Genomic DNA, 13,836 nt, shown 5'->3' with positions numbered 1-13,836 from the left:
TATTTGAAGGTGGGAGGCCATTAGGTATCCCAGTGGTTTGACACATACTGTCTTGAATATAGTGAATGCTGGTATTTTGTGCTAAGCACTTGCCTTCTCTGGTGGTAGTACTTAGAATTGATGGGTGGCAAAAGGCTTTGTACCTCAGTAAATTGTTTTGTAAGTCTCTTCATATTTACCTTGTAGCAGCAGATTTGTTATTTATAATTTATCAGAGTTGGTCAAAATATGATAAACCATCTTTTTTATAAATTTTGCCTTCTTTATAATACTTTATATTACCTCCTATATTACTTTATAATACTATAAACTGCCCCCAAATGGTCATCACATGATGGCTGCATGCATTGTGTAAGCCCCAAAAATATTTTTTAAAAGGACTCAACATGTGCTTGCATTGTTTTTGTAGGCTATGAATATATATGTATATTACCTGTTCTTTCAGGCAGAGATCAGTCTCTTAAAAATGCTATTCAGAAACAGGCTTTTGTGAAAAAGAAAGATATTATCTGAATCTTCTAATCCTTCATATATTTTCCTATAAAAAGTCAATACCGTTTTTAACCCTTCAGTTTTATCTTGAAATAAAATGAGTAATTGGCCTTTAGAGTCCTTGCCAAATAAAATTTCGTGCCTTTGTGTGTCTCTAATAAGCAGACAACAATCTGATGAAGGAAGTAAAAGCTGTCAGCTCCTCATTAACTTGAGTTGCAGGCTTCTTATCCTGTGAGGCACTCTTTGACATTTAGAGCCTCCAGGTTAAACCCTGGCTTTACTTACTCTGTTCCTGAACGTTTTGTTTCATCAGTATAAATTTTTCTGATGTTTTATCTAGCAATTCTAAGTTAATTTTTTGTTATCTAAAAATAAGTACATATTTTCCATGGAAAATTTTGGAAATATTGATACTCTGAAAAGAAAGTAAATAACCCTCAGTGCTACCACTCAGATATAACTAATAGCAAATTATAAAAGTGCCACCTGATGCAAACTCTAGACAGCTCAGAGTATTATTAATTTTTACAGGTCTTTGTCAGTTTGACTGACAAAAATGTGTCTTCTTAAATTTACATTTCCATGACTCTCTTGAAGATAGATTTTTTTTTTCATGTTGATCGTTCTTACTTCTTCTTCTGTGAATTGCTTTTTCATAGCTTTTGAAAAATTAATTTGTAATTAATCTGTAAGCACTCTGTAACTGTACATATTAGGTTAACTCTTTGTTTGTGTATATTGTGAATTCTTCATGTCTTTAAGTTCCTGTTTATTTCTAGAGCTTATGAGTTGAGTTGAGCTATGATGTTATATGTAACTACTAGTAAAATAAAGTGGCTTTTCTGTCTTTGAAAATACCCTTCAAGGTGATTTTAATTTAATGAAAATGATAAGGAATCATTTTTAGACATGTTTTCTGATAGCCTTAAAACTAAGTACTCTTTTCAGGAAGACCTCTAATACATAAATCAGGAATTTGAGTAGGGAGATTATTTTAACATTTAAAATTACAGTGAGTGCATAGTTTTAACATTTGCTTTAGTATATAAACCTACGTGACAACAAAAACCTTGGTCTAAAACCAATAACTTAATGATTCTGATATTTATGTAGTTCCAACGATTTTTAAAGATTTAATAAATATCTGGAAAACCTGGGTTTGTTCATCAATATCACCTTTTCCAAATTATCTCCCCTAAACATACTACCTTTATGAAAATTTTTGGTGGGCAATATCATTGTATAATAATATCGTTTCCTAGCCTCCACAAATGTAAGTTTGAAGGAATTTTACACTTTGGAAGTGTATTGTTTTCTTAAAAAAAGCTTAGAGTATTTTGATATTACATAACATAGTATGTAAGCCCGAGGGGAGAGATTGCCAGTGATGTTTTAAGCCTAGTAAGATTAAACAAATATAATGAAGATTAATATTCACACGAATACAGCCTGAAATTAATGACTTCACTATAACTCTGTTAAATCAGGGTTTAAAGAAGTTTTAAGAAAACTTAGGTTGACTATGGGGCTTCTCTGGTGGCTCAGGTGGTGAAGAATTTGCCTACAATGCAGGAGACCCAGGTTTGATCCCTGGGTTGAGACGATCCCCTGAAGAAGGGCATGGCTGTCCACTCCAGTTTTCTTGCCTGGAGAACCCCATGGACAGAGGAGCCTGGCGGGCTACAGTCCATAGAGTTCAAGAGTCGACACGATTGAGCGACTAACTCTTTCAAGTTAACTATGAATTTTATCCATAGATAAACAGTTTTTAGATTATTAACTTTTAGTTTAAAGATTATGAGTCTCATTGAATTAGCATAAGGAGTAGCAGTTACTCTAACTTCTTGATTGTCCTCTTCCTCAGTTTGTAAAAATGCTGAAAAGCTGCTCTAACTACAGGTTTTGTATATACATTTATTCAATTAAGCTTTTACTTTGAGGAGAGCACCTGAAATCATGTCTAAGGCCACATTCAAGAAAAAAGAAAAGAAAGAAGAGTTAGCTATGGAGTTAATTTAAGTTGCAGCAGTGATGAGCAGAGCAGCAGGTTCACATTCACAAATCTAGACTTCTGACATTGTCTCCATGCGTAGTTAGACATGTAGCCCAAGCGATGCACCAGCAGGCTTGAAGAGAAGATGGTGTTGTAAAGGGGAAGAGTCTGTTCTGTTGTTATAGACCCACCTCATCTGTTGTGCACGATAGTTTTATTTTTTAACATCTCTGTCGTAACTTTGTGGAAAGCAGAGTTCCATTGTAATGTGGTTAAGTATTAATTTGTTATATGTAAACCTTTATACCAGAATTTCCCCTATTTTGAGTTTCTTTATTTTTTTATATACTGTAGAAGTCCATCCAAGTGAGAGTACTCTGGCCTTCTTTAACTTCCGAGAGATCCTGAGCTCTCTAGTTCACTCTGTGTGATAGTTAAAAATGTATGACCATGCTGTTGTGTGTCTCTTTCCAAGAACAGTGTGTCCTGGGTGGCTGTCCTCTTCTTCTCGTCTCCCGACCCATCTAGGACAGAAGTGGTCTTGTTCAGCTCTGTGTCCTCAGAAAGTAGTATTTTACATGGCGCTGAGCACGTAGTAAGTGCTTGGATGTTTTCTTGACCAGATTAAACACTTTTTGTTTCATTTCTTACTTATTTGAAGTGTTTTGTAGAGGAGTGCTCAGAGAATACTCAGAAAGTTTTGGTACCAATTCAGTACAAATCTCATTTTGGAAAGAAATCTGTTTGCGGAAAGTTTTTGCCCTGTGTTTAGTTGGCTAATTTTTTGCCTAATGTAATTTATTTTATCTAACATGTATGTTTCCTTTATAACCAACATAATGATCCCAAACATTTTATGATCTCTACAGCTGCAGTGAGAAGAGGAGTTTGTAATTTTAAACAAAGGCTGAAGAAACTGTAGATAGCAGACATAGAAAAAGTGGAGAAAGTAGAGGATGGAGTTGCAGACTCTACAGGAGGCTCTTAAAGTGGAAATTCAGGTTCACCAGGTATGTTTCATTCACGGCTTCTCCCACATCGTGTTATTAAGTAATGGCTAAATTAATAAACAACCTGGCTGTCTCTGATTTTCAGTACAGTTTTTAATCATTTTTTCAGTCAGTTGTTAAAGAATCATGTTATTTGCCTTCTAACACTACTCAACAAACTCATTGATAATATTTTTAAGAATTTTAAAAACCCTGACTTCTCTTCCAGGCAAAAGAACTAAAAATATTTTTTCCATATACTGAGTGTGTTAAAAAAAACAAACCCCCTTTCCCCTGTTTTTTGGTTAATCTGAGGGACTTTGTTCATGTGACTTTAACTTGTGTATTTTATTTATTTTTTATTTTTCAAAATTTATTTTATTGAAGTATAGTTGGTTTACAGTATTATGTTAATTTCTACTGTATAGCAAAACAGTTGAGCTCTACATATATACATTCTTTTTCATGTTCTCTTCCATTATGGTTTATCACAGAATACTGAATATAATTCCCTGTGTTTGCTTGCATATTTTAAAAAATAAGACATGTTTCAATTGACTGTCATGTATACCACAGTTACTCACATGTGATTTTTGGGATGGCATTCCTCCTCTCAAGAAATTTTGGGATGGCATAGTTAACATCCAGCTTTTGGTTCATCCTCACAAGACATGAACAAGTCCAAATATGACTTTATTTGAAAAGTTCATGATATAATTGAACTGAATCACAAAATTTAAATAGAGTTCTTAAATATTATTTAGTTTCATATTTTTAATTCAAGCATACCAATTTTATAAAAATTATAATTATGAAAAAATTGGATGTTTATTTTAAAATATAATTTAAATTTTAAAATTACATTTAGTGACTCAAAAGGAATAAAATATTCTCCTGAAGTTATCACTTAATATTCACATTAATTATTTTCCCATGTATTTAACTATTTTTAGCATAAAATTAATAGCTTTTATATTCATCCTTAACTGTTATACAGCACTTTATATGGTAATAAACACTTATTATTTATGTTTATCAACATTGGTTGATAGTATTTTAACCTGTATAGAATATAAGATATTCATTCCAGTTACATTTGGAATCCTTTCCTATTAGAAAAAAATTTAAGTACTAACAGTGGGGACTTTCCTGGCAGTTCAGTGGTTAAGATTCTGCATTCCAATGCAGGGGACATGGGTTGGATCCCTGGTCTGGGGACTAAGATCCCACATACTGTGACGTACAGCCCCCCCTAAAAAATAAGTTTTAACAGGAAATAGAAATGACATGCCGTGATGTAAATCTGATGCTGTTATTCTGATTGGGTCCATGGTGACCTACATGATCATGAGAAATTCAGGGATGCCAGAAATGACATCAAAGTAGGCACTGGCTATTAGGCTGAGGCCAAAGCCAGATTGTACATTTGACTAAATATTGGGGCAGAAGCCACCCCTTCATCATTTCCACTTAGGGAATGAAACTGGGGCTGAAAATGAGCTTACTGGATAGAAAGTGTGTTAATGAAACTACCTAGTATTGCTGTGGTAGAAGTATACTTTTGTTCTTGTTGAACAGGGAAATGATTGAAAAAGTAGCGACATGCACATGGTTGATGTTGAATGAATGTTTAAAGAGTAATGGCCTGTGATGGACATCTCATCTTTCTTTGAGAAATTGCCGTTTTGAATATTCCTATGTGGATTTGATACAAGTCATATTTAAACTTTTGGAGTATTTACTCTACATGTAACAGAGAATAGTATAAAGCAGAGATTAGCAAACTTACTGCAAAGGGCCAGATGGTAAAGTATTTTACGCTTTGGGAATAGTTTATGGTCTGTCACAAGTGCTTTTCTCTGCTGCTATATGGACAAAGCAGTCATAGTATGTAAGTGAATGGGTGTGGCTGTGTCCCAGTAAAACTTTATTTATAGGAACAGGTGGTAAACCAGATTTGCCTGTGGGTTGTAGTTTGCCAACCTTTGGCATAAACTATATCCTCATGAAAAACTGCTGCATTCTTGAAATAGAAAGTAACAATTTTGATAACACACAGTGTCACCTTAAAGTCATTGGGGATTTCAGTGGTTGAATTGCCCAGCTTTTCTGTCCTGCCTGTAATGGTCTAAACTGCAGCTTGGGTGATTGTAGGTAGAAAAGTTGGCTTATTTATTTCCTCCAGAGGTGGAGACTGAGTTTGGTAGTCAGTTTTTAAATCCAAGTGTCATGGAGGAAAACTTTTCTCAACTGTAAAAAGGCAACTTTATTACAGTACTCCAGTCTCTGGTACCGAATCAGAAAGGAAGACCAAGGGCTTTTTTCATTGAAGAATGTGACTAGCCTTTAAGCTGCATTAGTAAAAAATGTATATGTAGAAAACTTTGTGTTTTTATATCCTTGAACTCTTGGAATGTATGTTACTACTATTTTGTAGATTAAGACCAGGCTATAGAAGAGTTACCACTGTCGTATATGAAGTAGAGTATAGTAAAATACACCTTGTGTATTTGGAGGTCACATGGTTGGCAATCTCAGCTATCCAGACTGTGTCTTAGCACCTCATATAAGGCTTTTGACAAGCTAGGAGAAATGTTAAAAGTCACTCACTGAAGATTATACCTTTTACTCAAGGGGGATTTCTTAGGATATTTGCTCATCTTAGAATTAGTTCATTGAGCATATCACAAAGCAGATCAGAAGTAGCAAATTTGAATTATGGCTCAGGGGCTCTTAGAGGGAAGCATACTGATAGTAGCAGTGTTTGGTAGCTGCCTGCTTGACCTTAAGGAGTAGGTGAAAAAACGGAAAGAACTCTTTAGAACATAACAATCTGGGGTCTTTATTTAAGGACCTTTTGTATTGTTTGCAGAATAGTATATTGATGTAATCATGCCTCTATCATTAAATATCATTAAAATCTGACTTTGTTTTTACTTAATAAGGTGGATAAGTATATAATATATTTTAGAAAGTTTTTATTTTATGACTTAAAAACTTTAAAAGTGTCTTGTCTCCCAAAGAGAGGCATAGATTTTTCAGTTATAGGAAAAAATCACTTAGAGAACAGCTTATTCCCAGATACTTTCAGGAATCAGTCTTCTGATACTCCTTTATGCTTCAATTTCTTTATTCTTTATTCTTCTCTTTCTTTATTCTTCAGTTTCTCTCCCTGATAATTGTTACCTTTGGGCAGTGATGCTTTTAGAAGTTGGGTAGGTCAATTGACATCCATTTTCCTTTTTCATTTTTTGGACTTACGTTTTCCTTAGTTAATAAGGTCTTTCCATTCAGTATTCTGATAGAACTCTCTTCACCCAGGAACCCCAGGTAGGTAGAATTTTGCATTACTGTTCTTCACTTCCTTGTTCTCAAATACTAGCACCATTGCTCCACTGGGTACATCCCCTCCCCCCAGAGAGGACAGTGGCAGAGTCACATCTGACACTAGGCCCCTTCTGTGAACCAAACCAACTAACTGACTTGCCAAGTCTGTTTGCTGTATACAAACAGGTCTGTTTTTATATGAGAGCAGCTTCTTCCCAGGCCTTATTTGGGACTCTAGACAAAATGACAAAATTTTCAAGGGATATTTTACTTTTGAAGCATTCAGTTAGTTTAAATTGTCTTTTAAAAGCTCCTTTCCCCCATCCCATCTCCAGATTTGTTTAAAAGCAGGAAGCTCTATTTCAAATATAAAGCAATACTTCGGGGTTTTTTTTTTTTTTTTTTTATTAAGAGAGTGTTTCATTAATCTTTTACATGGATCACGGAAGCTTTTGGTCTGTTCTGATGATGGTATTGCTTGTTTTGTTTGTGTGTGTATGTGTGTGTGGACTTAAAACTTTAGATTTTGGGGGCTAAGCCTGCTTAGTGATAGTGAGTTAATATGTAAGACTGATGGCTCTTTTTCTCTTTTTATCATCAGAAACTGGTTGCTCAAATGAAGCAGGATCCGCAGGTAAAATACTACTTTTATTCATTTAATTTTTAAAATAATTTAAGATAAAGTGACTGTAAAATACTAAAATATAGATGTTACTTAGGTTTTAAAAACTATTTCATTTCTATAGCAGGTTTTTTTTGGCACATTTGCCTTCATGTTTTAAGAATTAAGAAAAATCCAGTCATTCTGTTATAATACAGCTATTATTTCATCTTTGTTACTGTTATTTTGCTTTTAAGTTAATTGCTTTGAATATTTTGGGAAAAAAATGAGAGTTAATACGTATATTAAATACTTAGCTTAAATTTCATTTCCACAAGCCTGCTTACTTGAAATCAGAGTTTGTGAGGCTTTCTCAAAATTTTTGAACATAGCCCAGAACCATTTTTTACTTTCTTATAGTATAGAATATTTAAATGCTTAATCTCACTGTTTAGAATTTTAGAATAATTTTTAAAAAGCATTAAAAAATTCTTTTTGAAAGAGCCCTTAAGGAAGGTTTTAAAGAACCTTATGTTAATATAGTAATCCATCAAGTATTACCTTTTCTTTAATGTCTCATAGGAATTTTTGGCTCAGGTATTTTATTCTGTATCCCTGAAGAGAAATCTTCCTAAAAACTTACCTTGTCTTTAATTACTGTTAATATATTTATTGTTCAGGCAATGTCTCTTTTGCACCAATTAGATAGTGGACCATAAGTATGGGGTCAAAGTATCAGACATTCTCAAGATTTCTCCCTTGCATTTGTTTATTCATAATCTGTTCACAGAACACTTAGACCCACACACTGTTTTTTTTTTTCCTTTCTTTTTTTTTTTTATCTTGTTAAATACACCATACATGCCTCATTGTAAAGTTAAGTAAAATAGATTCTTGGATTAAAGAATGGTGCTGAGGCAGATTGATTTTTGCAAGTGGGACATAGTATTCATTTTTACAAATTTAGCCCCTAGTAGCTTAACTGTTTTATTTTTAACACAATCCATTGATTCTGAGCTGGCATTGATGGCCACTTAACTCCTGTTTGACAGTCCAACTTCTTTGAGAAGTTTCTCCATTTTAGTTTTTTAAAATATACTATAGTTTAAATTAGGTTTAGGGAACCAAGTAGCAGTAGATCAATGAATAGATTCTTTTATATTTAATATGGTAACCTATGTTATCAGCAACTGAAATATTATTAGAAAACTGTAGAATTTCTGACATAGCTGGCAGTTACATAATAGAGCAATCTTAATGTAGGGAATCTGAGCTGGCAGTAAGTTGCTGGACAGTCTTGTGAGTGATCTCACTAGAGAGGCCTTATATCACACACTGTCACAAAAAATACCTCATGGAGTAAACATGAAGGAAGAGTGTATGCCGTGACCCTGTCAGAAGATCAGGCAGAGTGAATCGAGAGAATTGCGTGAGAAACGAAAAAGGAAAAGTAGTCTCTCATTGGGGTGGTATTCAGTCTGCTAGTAAGTAGGCTATCTTGTTACATTAAGCTTTTGAAAACTTTAATTTTGGATTTTTCTCCCACGTGAGTAAAAGGCAAGCATGCTCAGTGTATCTCATTTAAAATAGTATTCTTTTTTGATTCCTAACATTTTAGAACTGAGAAGTTGCCCTGGTAGTCAGTATGTTAATTTGAATGATGTAGTGTTAAGGCAGTTGCAACACCGACAGCTCTTCAAATCTAGGCTAAAATAACAAATGTGCTCTACTAAGTAAGGGAGGGGGCAAGCAGAGTAAAACTTCTCTTATTGATAATGCTGTTAAGCATCCAGTTTGTTCATCCTTATAAATTCCATTTTTTTGCTTTTGTCTGATGAGTGGAACTTTAGGGTTTCTGTCAGCTGTTATTTATGAAGAATAGCTATTTTAGTAGAAAAGAGTACTATTACACTATAAAATGCTAAAATATAAAATATCTTTTAATGTGAAATAATCAGAAAGGAGTTTACCCCTGTCCTTGTGTTAGCAGCCTACACTGGGATCTGTGCACTGGGTGGTGGTGACTTGACTGCAGTTTAATGCATGACAGTGCGATGGGCTAAATGCTTTAAGGCTGCTTCATCATTTGTAATGCAGTGTGCATAAAGTCTTCTTGCTACTATCCTGTTAACAAATGAAATATCTTCCTCACAGATATTTTTTCTTTCCAATCAGAATGCTGATTTAAAGAAACAGCTTCATGAACTCCAAGCCAAAATCACAGCTTTGAGTGAGAAACAGGTAGGGGAAAAAGGAGGGGGGGCATATTTTTAACATTGTGTTCTAAAGATATGTCTGCTCGAGGCTTCTAGGAGAACTGCTATTTTTCCTCATGTGTGAAAATAAGTGTGGGCAGCCAGACTCAGTTTTAATTTTTTTTGAGCTCTGTTTATCTATTTTTATTTTCAGTTGAAATCAGTCTCTAGAGTATCCCATGAGTATATGTTAGTGGCAAATATCTAACAGCCGTGTGGCAGGCTGCTGTTGACTGTGTTAATTAAAGTCCATAGTTTACCCATAGAAGATGGGGGCAGAGAATGTTCAAGTGTGTGACAGAGAATCTGAAAGTTGCTGGATGTGCCTTGTTACCTGTATTAAAGGCTTGAGATGACCTTTAACTTACCGTGGAGAGAATGGTTTAAGTAGATTGCTATAAATGTAGGTCTCCCATTCTGATTGTTGTCATTCCTTTATGTTAATCTTTGTTAGATACTGACCTACTATTATGTGAAAAAAAACTTTGGTGGAGCCTTGTTAGATATATTCTGTGTAGGACAAAAAAAAAAGGAACATCTTGCTTTCTTCCCCAAGTACATCTAGAAAGTGTTCTTTGGAATTTCTTGTATAATGACCTCCACTTCACCAATTCACGCAGCTCCTGCCAGCAGGTGGAGTGTGACAGTTGATAGAGCCATAAGTAAATGTCTGTGGTAATCTGACAAAGCATTTGTTTTCTTCTTCCTTCCGCACCACTCTCCCTCTGGTTAAAAGGCGCGGTTTTGGAGTAGGTGAATGTGTGAACCAAAACGATAAGGTGACTTGCAGTTGATAGTTCATGCTTATTGAAGATTTTTAGTTACATAGTTCTCAATAATTGATTTTTGTGTTATGTTTTTTAAACTTTTATTTAGTGAAATAATAGCAGTGAGAGTAATTTATTCCTGGAGATTTGTGATTGCATTTATATTATGTATTGTATTGTGTTTTCATTTAACTAATGGGAGAAATACATTTTGAGAACTGTGTGGAATAAATGTGAGTCATTAATGTTTCAGAATAGAATCTTTTTCCAAGCTGAGTGAACAGTTGCTTCCCCCACCTCTTATTCTAATGCTTCTACATTCTTCTGTCTTGTCTTCTTCAGAGACAAGAGGTATTTTAGATTAGGGAGTTGCCAAACTAAAATTTTGAGTATGTAGCATGGTGGAGAATAATTTGTAAGGAAAAATATAAACAGTTCATTAGATACATTTGACTCTGAAAGTGATCCAGTTATCTGAAGTCAAAATGATGTGTGTTAGTGAAATGTTGTAGTTTTAGAATTCTTTTAGTGCTGAGCCTTCTTAAAGTTTCAGGGGTTTTTTTGTTTTCTTTTTTGACAAGATGCCAATGAATGAGTCATTTTTGCTGAAAAACTCACGTGTTCTATCAGGGAAAGAAGGTGAGAACTGATTAGTGGAGTAGGGGGTGGGGGATGCTGTCACAAAGTTAAGACAACATAAGGCTACATTTGGGGAAAATGGGATGATTGTAAAAAATTTACATTTATTTGAAATCATTGTGAGAACGGATTAAAGATTTGGCTTATTTCTGTAACTTTTTATTAATTTCTTTTCTGCTAGAGATCTCCCTTAATAGAACATTGCAACCATTTATGTTTAGTAAGATGTTTCATCAAGTGGAAACCTCTGTCTTCTGAACTAAGTTTTGGTATTAGAAACTAGAATTTTAAAAATCGGTGTAGCATCAGGAAAACCTTGGATTTACAAAGTAAAGAAAACCAGTGTAAGACATTAAAATGCAATCTTGCAGTTTCTAAAATACTTGCTTAACTATTGGAACAACATTTTTGATAGAACAGAAACTCTATCATTTTTTAGGTAGGATAGTACTTGAAGGAAGCACAGCTATGAAGTTCAAAAGCTAGTCTTCCTCAGACTTATGACATTTCATTTAAAATAGTTTTATTTTAGAGCAAACTCTTAATGCTATGTACTCAGCTTTTTGTTTTTCCTTCTCAGAAGATCCACTTAGCCTCTGGCAAAACTTACTGATATTCCTTCCACTTTAATAACTGAAATCTGAATTACCTCACTCACATGACTTAATATTTTAATTTAATATTAATTTATTGGTTGTGAAATTTAAAAACAAAAGTTCAAAGAATGTCATATTCCAAAAATAACAGTTATTAACCCTTTGTCATATTTGTTTCCATTCTTTTTCTATATGCATTTTTCCATATTCATTTTTTAAACCCACTTGAAAATTTAATTATAGAAGTAATAAATGCATATGTTCTCTTATTTTGCTTTATTAAAAAAATAAAACATTGCAGATAGTCTCTAATTCATACAGTAGGCACTTATTAGTTCTTATTTGTTATTGCTACCTCAATCTTTGGTACTTCTTTTATTTCTTTCTCAAGACCAATTACAAAATAATGCACTCCATTTGGGAAAATATAGTCTTTATTAAGCACTTTTCATGGCTAAAATTCAGTGAATTTAAGTGAATTCTTGGTTAGATGGTACCATTGCTTTCAAATTGTGATTTGAGATTTCTGAATAGAAACTCCCCATGGCAGTTTTGGAGTCATCTTCTTGACCCACAGGACTTTAATTTGTGGTTGGCAGTTTAAAGTCAGTTTTAGCCCAGACTTGATTGGCTAAATAAATTTTATGTAATATAGTTAAAATCATGGTTTCAGAAACATTTTAATGATACAGGGATGCACTTATGATAAATAGTGAAAAAACACACGCAACTTCATAGGCGTTAACAATCCCATTTGTGTGTATTGTGTGTATACATGTATGTAGGCATGTAAGTGTGTATAAAAAACTGTCAGTATAAAATGTGGTTGGGAAGTGATGATTTACAGGTAGTTTATTTTTATATTCTTATATATATTTGCTGCATTCTCCACAATAAATGTTTCTTTTTTAAAATCAGAAATACACAAGAAATATTATTAAAATTTTTTTAAACACTGAAGTCTTATATTTTCCAAGGATAGTTAGCCTTTAAAAATCTAATGACATTCTCCTTATGGTCTATGAACCACTCTAATCAGAGCATCCAACTGTTTTAAACACTAGAAATACTGAAGTGTGGAGGCAGCTATTAATTTCTTTAACAGGATTCTTTTTCATTCTGCACCCCTCCCCTTTCATTTTTGACGTACATATGTGGTCTTTTACTTGTCATAGTGGAGATTCTAATATTGGAGCCAATGCACTTAGCTGCTTTAGTGCTCTGCTTTCATTCTAACTCATTCATTGTTACAGTAGAAGCAGTCTTGCATCCCAGAGTTTGTTGCTTATTCCTATTGCAGTTGAGGTTTTCATCTTTGAAACTAGTTGGCTTGAGGGGTTTGCCACCTCACCTCCCTTCACCTGGTGCTCTCCTGGCCAGGCATCAGATAGGTTGCAGCTTAAAAGTTACTTCCTCAGAGGACCAACCTCTGAAACCCTTTCTTCCTGTCAAAACCAACAGTTTGTTATAATCTCTCATCAAACCTTTCATTTTTCCTTCATAGCTATGCCACTTAGGATTAGGGTTCAGCTGTGAATGATTGAAAACCCAAAATGAAAATGGCGTAAACAAGGTAGAATTTTGTCTGTCTCGTGTGAAAGCTCTGTGGGTGTAGTAAGGCTGGTGATAGTGGTTCCACGGTGCCAGGGAACCCAAGCTCTTCCTGTTCTGTTGCTCTGCCATTCTCAGCGTGAAGCTTCCACATCATAGTCCAAAATAGCTGCTCCATCTGGCAAAAAGGGGGAAAACAAGCCCTTTATTTTTAAGGATGTTTACTGGAAGTTTCATGTCTTACTTCCAGTTAGAGCCCATTGGTCAGAACTTGGTCACATGGCTCCAACTAGGAGCAGGGAAAGCTGGGAAGTATAGTCTATTCCAGATGGCCATGGGCAGATAAAATTCAGGGACTCTGGTACTGAGCAAGAAGAGGGAAATAAATACTGGGGATAATTAGCAATTTTTGCCATAATAGTTTATCAAAATTTGTAATTACATATATATGGTTATTATTTTTTAATACCTGTTGTCCTCACTAGACTGTTTCAAGAAGTCAGGGAGCATACTTACCTCTTTATTCCAAGTATAGTATTTAGCATAATATTTAGCATGAGATAATATTTAGCACAGAAAGGCATTTATATTTCTTAAGTGAATTATTTTATCTACCTGATCTT

At 34.3% G+C, this 13,836-nt stretch overlaps 1 protein-coding gene across 26 annotated transcripts in view; it reads left to right on the top strand.

Annotated features, from left to right (window-relative positions):
• Positions 1-13,836, top strand: part of PHF21A (PHD finger protein 21A) — a 187,715-nt gene that overhangs the window by 32,121 nt on the left and 141,758 nt on the right. For 21 of the 26 annotated variants that reach the window (XM_043481027.1, XM_043481024.1, XM_043481016.1 and 18 more), the window contains 3 exons: positions 3,358-3,498; positions 7,406-7,438; positions 9,560-9,646. In XM_043481027.1, coding sequence (XP_043336962.1) covers positions 3,445-3,498; positions 7,406-7,438; positions 9,560-9,646 — 174 coding nt within the window. In that variant the 5' untranslated portion in view covers positions 3,358-3,444. The remainder of the gene's footprint in view (positions 1-3,357; positions 3,499-7,405; positions 7,439-9,559; positions 9,647-13,836) is intronic. The other 5 variants (XM_043481031.1, XM_043481030.1, XM_043481029.1 and 2 more) reach the window with 1 other exon arrangement.

The sequence above is a fragment of the Cervus canadensis genome, chromosome 11 (genome assembly GCF_019320065.1).
Source record: "Cervus canadensis isolate Bull #8, Minnesota chromosome 11, ASM1932006v1, whole genome shotgun sequence".
Taxonomy (NCBI): Eukaryota; Metazoa; Chordata; class Mammalia; order Artiodactyla; family Cervidae; genus Cervus; species Cervus canadensis.
Note: the sequence above shows the minus strand (reverse complement) of the source record. Positions and strands in the feature narration are given on the sequence as shown.